We start from the raw sequence: 13143 nt of genomic DNA on the forward strand, positions 1-13143 counted from the left end.
TGGGTCGGGTGTGGTGGTACATGTCTTTAATCCCAGCACTCGAGAGGCAGAGGTATGGGGGATTGCCATGAGTTTGAGGCCATCCTGAGACTCCATAGTGAATCCCAGGTCAGCCTGGGCTAGAGTGAGGCCCTACCTCGAAAAACCAAAAAAAAAAAAAATTATGTTGGAAACTGGGGAGATGGCTTAAGAGGTTAAGGCACTACTGGCAAAGCCAAAGGACCAAGGATCAATTCTCCAGGACCCACATAAAGCCAGATGCACAAGGTGGCAAATGCATCTGGAGTTTGTTTACAGTGGTTACAGGGCCTGGCGTACCCATTCTCTCTCTCCTTCCCTCCCCCCACCCTGTGCCTCTGCCTCTCTCATCCTCTCTCAAACAAACAAATAATAAATAGATATTTTTAAAAATTATTTTTAAAAAACAATTCATGTTGATACATTTCCAGTAACATTCAGTTACATGTATATTCCTTCCAAAATACCCTTTACAAGGAAGATTATCAGTAGGAGGTAAGAGAAAATGGCAGAGCTGACACACATCACTTATGAGAGTTGCATACAAATATTAAGGCAAATCACTCTGTTTCTAGTTTCTAGTTTAACTTAGTTCTTACATTGAATAAAAATATAAATCTTATAGAAACTCCTATACTTTTGTAAGTATAAATCAAATGGAATACAGAAAACTGCTAAACTGATAAAAAAAAAATTAGCATTGATGGAATGAACAAAAGATATTCAATTTATTTACTGGAAAAGGGTTATGCATTACATGATAGTCAGTTGGTAATGTAAAACAAGATTTAATAATTGACATACTGGTATCTGGTAATTTTCTTAGCACCGTTGAGTGCATGATCAGATCATACAAAGAAACACAGCCATATGGATTCTCCCATGACACATTGACTTGGGACTGTATACAATAAAAAAAGTAAAAAGGATGAACAATAATAAATTCATAAGTTTTTGAATTTAAAGCAAATAAACATATCTTTGAGACTGTTTCTATAACATTTTGATTTGTTTCTATGACAGCTGGATTTCTAAAAATAATTAGCAACAAAAACACATTTCTTGGGTCAGTCTTTTAGTCATACTTTTATATGGTAATATTATTATTATTAGGTGGAAACACTTCACATCATTTAACCCCAAAATGCATAATGATAAAACTGCAATTAATTGTAGGAATATCTGGATCATTACAATAGTCATACAGTGTAGAAATCAGGGTTGGCCACACACGACACAAATACTGATACAGGAAAGAAACACAATATAAGAATCATGTCTGGTTTGTCACGTATGCATAACCATGCAAATAAAAACATTGAGTGTATTACAAAAATGTCACAAAAGGTTTTTAAGGAATTGTTTAATTGACTTAACAGTCAAACCATTGAGCTTAAAAATTTTATGGCAATAATATTAAAATGGCATATTTCCTCTTATTTACCATACAATCATAGCTATACTGATTAAATGATTTATTCTATCTCCATCATCAACAGATGGTTTGTCAACACAGTAGATCATTTCCCTTAAATTCATAATTCTCTAATCCATGTTTTAAAATGACTTTTTAGAAAGAAAAGCAAATTTTCACACTAAAAGAAGCATCAAACTGACTTTTCAGTGTTCTTGTTAGAGAATTATAATGAGCAGAGATTATGAAAGGAAAAAAGTTAAAATTAAAATTAATTCTCAAGTGCTGTATAGCAATTAAACTTCAATCTCAAAAATAATCTGACTCAGCAGGCCATCCAAGCTTCATTTCAAGTAGGACTGATTTTAAATAACTCCAGAGGAGAGGGATTAAAAATACACTGAGGACTAGAGCCATGCATTTCAGTGTGGAAGGAGACCTGGTGCAGGGAACAGTCTCTATACATTCCTATGGAGAGATTTCTAGTGTACATGTTAACGTATGGGAAAGCTTGCATGATGTGAGATATTTCATGCAAACGTCTTATACAAAAGGCAGTTAGTTGCTCCTCTTCTTAAATACACTACCACTTGTGGAAAATTCTCAACCAGGAAACAACATATCTTAATACCCATGATAACTGAGTAACAGAATGAAAAAGATATCTTGGTTGAAATCTCTCAGGTATTAAAATGACAGAATCTGGCTACAAATGAATTATGTCAGGGACTATGGCAGTTAAGGTGGCACTTAAAGAAGAATTGAACTTCAGGCAACTCATCTGGGGACATTATTACAGAAGCTGGAAAAGTACAAAGGGAGCAAGGTTGGTCTTGTATATCCAGACACTAATTTCAAAGTATGGATGGTCAGCATTAGCCCTGGACACACTAACAGTCATAACTCCAGGGCAGCAGTTTCCTGTACTGGAAAACTTTTTACTGTAACTTTTTGAATCCTTGCATACAGGATTATTATATATCACTCGTTTATAAACAAACATACAAAAAATGGCGAGCAAAATTTCTAGAACTGTGACCCTTTTCTTTAGGTATTCCTTTGAATTTTGTTGCATCCACAGTATCAATTCATTTGTGACATCCTTGGATTGAATCAGCAAAGGTCAGTGCTGGAAATGTATTAGGGTTTGTTTTATTTTGTTTTGAAGTTCTGGGATTGCAACCCAGGGCAGCAAACAAGCCAGGCGGATGCTCCACCACTGAGCTATACCCCAGCTTTGCCTTTTGATGTCTTTCTGAGACAGATTAAATATTTTGACTGATGATAGTAACAATAAAGTTTGACATTTTTATCCCAGTAGAAAATATAGTTGATTTCTTCAATTCATGATTTATAATTTCTACATGAGTATTTTGTTTAATATATGAGGATATTCCCATATTTTAAGCTAGTTTACTGGACCAATATTGCATGCTTATATGAACAAAACTTAACTATACAAGAATATTTTCCATAGCATGGAAAAAACAAATGTTAAAGATAGAATATCATTTTAAGTAAATAGAGTTTAAGAGTACTGTCACCCACAGAGATTACATACCTTCTGCTTATGAAGTATTCCTGAGAGTATTTGTTTTTTAGACTCAGACAACTGAGGCTTTTATAGTCAAACTGCTACATTCTGAACAACTTTAAAGAAATTCTTAAATACAGCTGGAAGGAAAAATAATAACAATCATTTTTAAATAAATAAATTTTCTGGAGAAATTAAGATAGTTACCTATTTTAAAAGAGAAAATAGTCTATGACCTGTCAGTAGAACTTTAATGTATTTTAAAATTTAAAGCAAAAAAAATAGGATTATGGGCTCTCAGAATATTATATTACCATAACATGTCTATCTACTTAATTATTACCAGACCACCAATAATATTCCATATTTTTAAAAAGACTTCCTTATGACTATTGAATGATTCATTTTTCTCTGAGAGTTAATACTCTTCATACAGTCTTAGTGGTATTCATGGCTGGTGTTTACCATTTGTTCTCTTCTTAGGGATCATTATTGTACCTCTTCTTTAGCCTAAATAAAGTACATTGTTTTAATTTAATAGCTTTATATTTTATAAAAGTTTTCCAAATTTCATTTTTGGGAATCCAGAATCGGATATGTGAAAAGGATGCATCCAATATTTGTTTTACGCTTTTGAGCACTTAGACCAAAGACAATTTATTTCTCTTTTTTATGTTACTATTGTTTTTGATGCAAAAGAATCTACTAAAGTAGAAAAGCATCTTTGCATGCTAACGTTTTTTTGGCTTTATAATTGTGCTTATTTTTAAAACAACTAGGTTACCCTGCTAACCATTCCTGCAAGCTGACATTCATCTCTGTTCATGATGTTTGCAATAGTTATTATTTCAGCATTTTGCAGTTTACTTTTTCTCCTTAAATATTTCTTCAATCAGTTTTAATGACATTCATCTTTTTAGTTTTACCAGTTTTTCACTTTTCCAGTTTCCTTTTGGCTCCTGATGTTATCTTTACAGGTACAGATTTTTATCAACACTACCTGTATTTATTCAATAAAAAGGTCTATAAATAAACGTAATATGGCCCAGTTTAAACTATGCTAAATGATGTTACTGCATAAATATGATATTTTCTCTTGCTTCTAGGGACTACTACCTATTTTGCACTAAAAATGAGAAATTTATTTTGAGGTTTCTATATCTTCTTCACAAAATTCTCTAAAATTAATATTTTATAGAATTAACATTTCCAAAGAAGTGGTTTTTACTCTGTTCAGATAAATACCTGAAATAAAACTAGTTTATAATAAATTTGTGTTAAATTTTGTATTGGAAGAAATAAGTGTTTTACACAAGACTGGGTGTTTCACTGGATCACAAGTTGAAGGGAGCACAAACACAGAGACAAACTGAGTTCCAATCCATAAGCATACCTGACAGACAAGGAGAAGGATGTTCTGAGGTACTTGGTTAAAATGTATGTTTTCCCTCAGTCAACAAGTCCACTTTGCCACTTCTCAGGTCCAAATACAAGTTTAGAGGGAGGTGAGAAAAAGCAGCAGCGCAGGAAGGGTAACCTCTCTTTAACTGAACACTAGCTCGCTCAGACTGGTGCTAGGCAGATGCAGCACCAGTAAGTGAGGGGACGGTGTAGGAACAGCTGAGCAGGGGCAGGAACAAGCATATGCAGTTGCTACTATTGATTAGGACTCTTTGTTTTGTTTTGTTTTTTGAGGTAGGGTCTCACTCTGGTCCAGGCTGACCTGGAATTAATATGTAGCCTCAGGGTGGCCTCGAACTCTTGGTGATCCTCTGCCTCCCACGTGCTGGAATTAAAGGTGTGCACCACCACACCTGACCTTAATTAGGACTTTTGCTATGATTTGTTTGGTGTTTGTTTCTGAACTTTAACCTGAATCCCCATTTTAATGACTATTTCAACTATTTGTTGCAAATTTCATGAGAAATTACACATGAAAATAGCACTCAAAGAAAAAAAAAAACAGAAGGAATAAAACTCCTAGGTTGCTTTGGTAATAGCGACCAGCAAGTTCCTGCAATGTGTTTTTGTGTAACTGTCCTTTGATGGATCACTCTTAACTGACTGACTCGCCTTTGGTGGATCTGGATCTCTCTGTGAACGTGCTACCCTTCCACTTCTTAAGCTGAGTGACTCTGAGATCTATGCTCTTGGTGCCCTGCACTGTCAGCTTTGCCCTGACAGTGAGCATTGGTTTTGTTTTGATGAGAAGTTAAAAATACTATGACACAAAAGTGAAATCATTATGGTTTTAAATAAGTTAAGGCTATCTGACAAAAACAAGGCATCAGGACTAGGAACATTTGTGTGGGCAGAACTTGAAAGTTAAGCAGCTCGAGTCAAATAACTGTTGTCATTTTTGTTTGCCCCTATTTATCAGATTATGTGCAAAACAAGTTTTGCTGTGAAAATTCACTGCCTTAAATCAAGCTATCAATGTTACTTAGCAGAATTCATAAATTAACTAGGAACATGTCTTTTCTCAATATATGAGTGTAGGCACCTGAGTGTTTGTCAAAAGTAGACAATGAGCTAAGATTTTTTTATCTTTTTTTTTTTTTGGCAAGGAAGTGTCATTATGAAAAACAACAAAGCATACTTTCTAAGTAAATTAACTAGCCAAGACTACCTCCTCTCTCTCTCTCTCTCTCTCTCTCTCTATGTGTATGTATATATGTGTGTGTGTATATATGTGTGTGTGTGTGTGTGTGTGTGTGTGTGTGTGTGTGTTTTGCACTTGTTCTTGATACCTTTTAGCAAGAAACTCATAATAGGACCCCAAATTTGGGAAAAAATTAAAAATATACGATTAAATAAATGCATCATATTTTACCCTGAAGTTATTTACGCTTCTTTAATACACACATACACACAAACCAGCAACAGCACCAGTACATCTACTCAACAGCAATTTTAAAAACTTAAAGTTGCCATCAAAACTTAAGTTGATGAATCACTTCTTAATCTTTTTCTTAGATTTACTTCATAATGTCCAGTGAAGCACTCTAGTTCAAAATAAATCCAGCAGCTAATGTGCAGCTGATTAGAAAATAACTGCATAAACAATATCAGTGTAGCAGCAAAATGGTTATTAACATTCTGATGCACCCGATTTATCATTTTGTGCAAGAAAAAAGGACCACTATCTGTCCAATTCCAAAGTAAATCAAAATCCATAGTTAACTGAACAAACTATGCTTATTTAAAAATAAATTAATTCTCTCACAGAAATATTATAGACACATATCATGTAGCAAAGTAAAGTATAAAATAAATATCAATGAAAAAATATTGGAGTCAACTTCTGCAGCTGAATTGTGAATGTGAAGAAATATGATTTTACAACATATGTATTTTACATTGTCTTGGATTTCTCAGCCAGACGTCTGAGTGACATTTCATTTCTTTTTCTTTAACTGAACTGTAGCCATTAGATTGCAATAAATCTGTGACTCAGAGAAATCACAAAATGTTTAATCACACCAGGATCTGTACTGTGTTACTCAACTCTTCCAAAACAATGGAGTGTAATCCAACTGTCCATGAACGCTGCTGGTCCTGGGCGGTATCCTGTGCATGGCTTCACAGCCTCCAGCTCATATGCTGGTCCATGGGAGATGAAGACTAGGGGTGAGGAGGCTTAGTAAGACAGTGCAGAGGGGCACACTGTGAGCCGGAACATGGGTGCTCCTCAGGGAGAGCTACCTTGGGACTGAAAATGAGAAACAAAGAGGTCAATGACAAAGGGCCAGGTACACTGTAAGGACTAGAAATCATTTTCACATGCATTTGAAAATATGAAGTGAAATGTTACACAGAAAATAGTCTAAATTTAAAGGCATGACAAAACAAGTGGTTTATAAACCAAGGTATGAAAACTGAAATACGCAAAGTATTCAGGAAATACTACAAAAAGCCACAATGTTCAGGTTTTAAAGGCAGTTCCCACCTCCTATGTCTCTAGAGTACCTGTAAAGTACCATTTGATTAGTTGTCTTCAAACTTTAAGAAAAGAAAAAAGAAAAAAAAAAAAAAAAAGGAATTTATTTATTTATTTGAGGGAAATGGGGAGAGAGAAGGGCAGGGGACAGGAAGAGAGAAAATGGATGCACCAGGGCCTCCTGTCACTGCAAACAAAATCCAGAGACATGCACTACTTTGTGCATCTGGCCTTACATGAGTAATGGGGAAATCCAACCCAGGTTGTAAAGGTTTGCAAGCAAGCACCTTTAAGCACGGAGCCATCTGTTCATCCCAGTTCCTTTCAAACTTAAATGTGTGCATAAGTCAACTGGGGGTCTTGGTAAAGGAGACTCTGACTCAGTAGTACCAGGGAGAGACCTGAGTTTGTGATGAGTTAGCAGTGATTTGGCTGGTGCTGGCCAGTGGCCCATAGCATTAGGATAAAGCTCACTAATATTAAAAGGTTCACGGGGGGGGGGGGGCGCTGGAGAGATGGCTTAGTGGTTAAGCGCTTGCCTATGAAGCCTAAGGACCCCAGTTTGAGGCTCAATTCCCCAGGACCCACATAAGCCAGATGCACAAGGCGGCACATGCAACTGGAGTTCATTTGCAGTGGCTGGAGGTCCTGGCACATCCATTCTCTCTCCCTCTCTCTCTCTCTGTCACTCTCAAATAAATAAAAGTAAACAACAACAACAAAAAAAAAGATTCACAAGATAAGTGATTGGAAGTAAAGTTTATTTTGCTCTAAGCGTTCTCCTACTGGCTTTGGCTTGGTGGTAAAAAAAAAAAAAAATCAAGCCAGGCGTGGTGGCACACGCCTTTAATCCCAGCACTCAGGAGGCAGAGGTAGGAGGATTGCAGTGAGTTTGAGGCCACCCTGAAGCTACATAGTGAATTCCAGGTTAGCCTGAGCTAGTGAGACTACCTTGAAAAACCAAAAAAGAAAAGAAAAATCAGACAGGTGTGGTGGCACATGCCTTTAATCCCAGCACTTGGGAAACACACTGTGAGTTTGAGGCCACTCTGAGAATACAAAATGAATTCCAGGTCAGTCTTGGCTAGAGTGAAACCCCACTTTTGAAAAACAAACAAAATCAGGCAGAAGTAGGAGGATTGCTGTAAATTTGAGTCCAGCCTGGGAATATAGAATGAGTTCCAGGTCAGCCTGGGCTAGAAAGAGATCCTACCTCTAAAAACAAAAAAAACCAAAAAAAAAAAAAAAAAAGCTTAGTGCATTTTGTTTTTCTTTTTCTTCTTCTTTTGGTTTTTTGAGGTATGGTCTCTACCCCAGGCTGACCTGGAATTCACTATGTAGTTTTAGGGTGGCCTCGAATGCATGGTGATCCTCCTACCTCTGCCTCCTGAGTGCTAGGATTAAAGGCGTGTACCACCATTCCCAGCTGCATTTTTAAAAATACATACTTTCCAGTATTTTACTTATTTTTTTTTAATTTTTATTAACATTTTCCATGATTATAAAATATATCCCATGGTAATTCCCTCCCTCCCCACCCCCACACTTTCCCATTTGAAATTCCATTCTCCATCATATTACCTCCCCATTACAATCATTGTAATTACATATATACAATATCAACCTATTAAGTATCCTCCTCCCTTCCTTTCTCTACCCTTTATGTCTCCTTACTTATTTATTTGAGAGAGAGAATGGGTGCACCAGGGCCTCTAGCCATTGCAAATGAACTACAGATGCATGCGCCACCTTGTGCATCTGACTTTTGTGGGTCCTGGATAATAACCTGGTTCCTTAGGCTTTGCAGACAAGCACCTTAACCACTAAGCCATTTTTACAGCCTTTTATCCTTTTCTGAATATATTTTTTCAGTATTTTATTTATTTGAGAGAAAGAGGCAGAGAGAGAGAGAGAGAGAGAGAGAGAGAGAGAAAACATGTTACATTTGTTAAGTCAATGATGTGGCCTTCCAACCAACAGACCACCTCTGAGCACTTACAGTTGGAATGCACTTGTTTTTAAACTCACCAATGTCTTGATAAATAATCTTCAATAATAAGGAAGCAAAAACTTTGGGTTTCCTAGGCAAAACTACAAAGCACATCTGGGTTCAGATCGTTTAAAAATGGGGAAAGGACACCATTTGAATTTTTTCTAAAAATTGGAAAAGATGGGCATCCTAAAACTCTTCGACTTTACTATATATTATGAATTTTAGTATCATATAATTCATTTCTGCTGAGAGTATTTACATTAGCTTTTAAAGTTTTATTATTATTTAAATAGTGGTTTAAAGAGAACATTATCGTTGGAGCTACTAAACAAATATTTTTTTGTTTATTTTTATTTATTTATTTGAGAGCAACAGACAGAGACAGAAAGATGGAGAGAGAGAGACTGGGCGTGCCAGGGCCTCCAGCCTCCGCAAATGAACTCCAGACGCGTGCGCCCCCTTGTGCATCTGGCTTAAGTGGGTCCTGGGGAATCGAGCCTTGAACTGGGGTCCTTAGGCTTCACAGGCAAGCGCTTAACTGCTAAGCCATCTCTCCAGCCCAAAACAAATACTTTTTCAATCTGTGGTACAGAAACTCACCCAGGTACACACCTCCTGAACTTTAATATAAAATAATTATGACTGGGGAGATGGCTCAGTAGTTAAAGGCTGTTTTTGCAAAGTCTGCTGGCCATGTCTGATTCCTTGTTACCCATATAAAACCATATTGTTCATTTTCAGCTGCAAGCTACCTCAGCATGTCTATGCCTGTGCACGCGCGCGCGCGCGCACACACACACACACACACACACACACACACACAGGTAAATAAATAAAAATATTTTTTAATTATAAGAAATAAGACCAAAGTGTGGGGGTGGGGAGGGAGGGAATTACCATGGGATATTTTTTTATAATCATGGAAAATGTTAATAAAAATTTAAAAAACCAAAAAATAAAAAAAGAAATAAGACCATAGCTAATTAATTTTCTATCCCATATTAAATTACTTAGTTATGAAATTCTTTGAAGTAATAGAAATTGAGTTTAAACAGAATATTGCCCTGTACAATCTTTTTTTTTTTTTTTTTTTTGGTTTTTCAAGGTAGGGTCTCACCTAGCCCAGGCTAACCTGCAATTCACTATGTAGTCTCAAGGTAGCTTTGAACTCACAGCTGTCCTCCTACCTCAACCTCACAAGTGCTGGGATTAAAGAAAGGCATGCGCCCACATACTTGGCTCTTGTCCTGTGCTGATTAGGACAATCAGTGGTAAAAATTATTTTCCATCCTCCCTCTTCATTTTTTAAAAATACTTTATTTTTATTTATTTGACAGAGGAAGAGGAAGAGAGAGAATGGGCATGCCAGAGCAGACAAACTCCATATGCACGTACCCTCTTGTGCATATGGCTAATGTGGGTCCTGGGGAATCAAACCTGGGTCCTTTGGCTTTGCAGGCAAACACCTTAACCGCTAAGACATCCCTCCAGCGCCACCTCTTTTCATTTTTGGTGATTGTACTTGGGATGGAATCCTGGACCACACACAGTCTAGGCAAGTAATCCATGAGTGAGCCACACCCTGAGCCCAGACCATTGCCTGCCTGGTTTTAAAATGTACATAAACATGATGGAACTAGATCTTCAATGCCAGGATTAAGTACACAGTGCATTGTTTTATCAATCAAAAATTAAAAAAAATAACGCTCAGTGAGGTTATCCTTGACCTTCTCAAAAGTCAATGATTAGGAAAAAACAGGTTATTGATAAATCAGACAGGCTTTCCCATGGACCTCATGGTTTCTTTCTATAATTCTGCTTAAGTTAAAAACTAACTTCTTTCTAGGAAATTAAACATGTGCAACATAAACTAAAGCAAGTAGTGCGTGTCTCAGTCTTATTACACAAGAAGGGCAGGATGGTTTTAGCATGCTTGTATATGTAATGTAGTGGGTGGTGGGGGTGGGTGGTGTATGCACACATGCACTGGCTTGTGGTAGTGCACACTCTTTTTCAGTGGTGGCTACAGGGAAATGTTGAATGACCTCCTCCATTACTCTTCTGCCCACCATTCTTACTTAGTAAAAGTGGAGACTCAACTCATCTTGGAGGTTGCCAATTTTGGATTCTCCGGTCTCTCTTCCCCTATAGGACTGGAGTTACAGGTGTGTGTGGCCATGCCCCAGCTATTTATGTGGCTCCTGGGAAACTGAACCCAGGCTGTCAGGCTTTATAAGCAAGCCCCTTTAATCACTGACCTATTTCTCCAGCCCTGGACACCACTTTTCCAGTTCAAGGAAACAGAGTCAATGCAGATGACTCAAACCAGCTCCTTCTTCATTCTACACAGTGTAAATTAAAGGAGGGCTCCTCTGCTCCAGTTATGGGTGATTCTGGGCAAAGGATGGGCAGTATAATCTGGATGTGTGGCTTTTGACTGCTTCTTTACTTTTCTAACCCTGAAGGTCCTCATTTAGAAGGGATATAATACATGCTTAGCCTATGGGGGTTGGGTAGCAATGAACAACACTTGTGAAGAAATTAACCCCTTGCCTGTCCCCAGTGTAAGCACTAATATTGGTTTCGTGATATCTTCTCTGTCCAAGAGGAGTGAGGGCAATGCAGCATGGAGTTAGATACATCTGCAGGGGGGCGGGGGGGGGAGGGGCTGCTGGGAAGGGAGTCATTCAGCAGTCCAGCCACTCTGCATAGGAGTCCTTTCAAGTCACATTTAATCATTTCCCTGTATGCAGTGTAGAAAGAAGTCTCCTATGGATCATGCATTTGCACCTGGGTAGAAGTTAGGAGCATTTGTAAGTCACCAAATTGCTTTTCTTTCAAGCAAACCACCCTCATGGAGATAGTAAGCACCTGAAGTTAGAAAAGAGGGAAATGGATCACAAAATTATATAATCAAATGTGCTTTCAGATGTGGCAGGTAAAGTTCAAAAAATTTCCTCCAAGTTATTCCATTTCCTAGCTCATGGAAACACTAAATCAGTAGTAGACTTTTCCAACTCTGTGCTCAAGCAAATTGGATAGGTCATAAAAGAAAAGAGATTTTGGTTACATATGGTGATGCTAAGGCTCTCAGTACTGAAAGCAGACAAAGTAGACATGCCAGGCCCTGTATCACTGAGTTCCACCACTGTCTAATTTCCTCCTTGTTTTATAGGCTAAAACAGAACTTAGCTAGCAGATACAGCTTTCCAAGATAAAGTTTTGAATGGTGGAGTTAAAAGCCAAGCAATCTGAGCTGTGGAGATGGTTCAGCAGATAAGGCAGTTGCCTGAAAAGCCTAACAACCTGGGTTCAATTCCTCAGTACCAACATAAAGCCAGATGCACAAAGTGGCAGGCACATGCATATGAGGTTCGTTTGTAGTGGCCAGAGGCCCTGTTGCACTCATATCCATTCTCTCTCACTCTCTCCTTGCAAATAAATATATATTAAAAATTAAAAAGAAAAGCCAAGCAAACACCTCAAAACTCATTCACTCACTCTTGGAGTCAATATTTATGGAACATCTGTCCTGTGCCTGTAATTTGAAGCCCTACATCAGATGGGAGATGCTTTGTGGAGACTAGCTTACAGATTCAGGGCCTATGTTCTCAACTACTACACATGCAGAATCCCACTAAGATGGAGTTGAACATTTATACTGGCATTCAGTTCCTTACATAACTGAAAATACCCAGAATTTGACAATGTTATTAAATGTCCTTAATGTGTGAGCAAAGATTATTTCTTTTTTAAAAAAAAAATATTTTTATTGACGTATTTACAAGGAAAGAGAGAGAGAGAGAATGGGCACTCCAGGGCCTCTAGCCACTGCAAATGAACTCCAGACACATGTGCCACCTTGTGCATCTGGTGCCCCTGGCTAACATGGGTCCTGGGAAATCGAACCTGGATCCTTTGGGTTTGCAGGCAAGTGCTTTAACTGCTAAGCCACATCTCCAGCCCAAAGATTATTTCTGAAACAAATGTCCTGTTGCTGGAAGTGATGGAAACAGCCTCCCTAGACACATCAATTGGAAGATCATTGCTGGTGACTGTGGACATAGCTCAGTGGCTCTAGCTGTGCAAACATAAAATTAAATGTACTTTTTCCTACTAACTACATTTTCCACTTGTGCAATCATCCCAGAGACTACAGCACACTGTACAGAAGCACTGTGGTCAGCCAGTTCCTCTAAGGCATGACAATAATTCCTTTTAAACACAGACGTATGCTGGGGCCA

General features: G+C 37.8%; 1 protein-coding gene across 6 annotated transcripts in view; it reads right to left on the reverse strand.

The window, feature by feature from the left end:
• Positions 1-722: 722 nt before the first annotated feature.
• Positions 723-13143, reverse strand: part of Bicd1 (BICD cargo adaptor 1) — a 226762-nt gene continuing 214341 nt past the window's right edge. For all 6 annotated transcript variants that reach the window (XM_045139438.1, XM_045139437.1, XM_045139436.1 and 3 more), the window contains one exon: positions 723-6678. In XM_045139438.1, coding sequence (XP_044995373.1) covers positions 6591-6678 — 88 coding nt within the window. In that variant the 3' untranslated portion in view covers positions 723-6590. The remainder of the gene's footprint in view (positions 6679-13143) is intronic.

Source organism: Jaculus jaculus, chromosome 22 (genome assembly GCF_020740685.1).
Source record: "Jaculus jaculus isolate mJacJac1 chromosome 22, mJacJac1.mat.Y.cur, whole genome shotgun sequence".
In the NCBI taxonomy this organism is placed as follows: Eukaryota; Metazoa; Chordata; class Mammalia; order Rodentia; family Dipodidae; genus Jaculus; species Jaculus jaculus.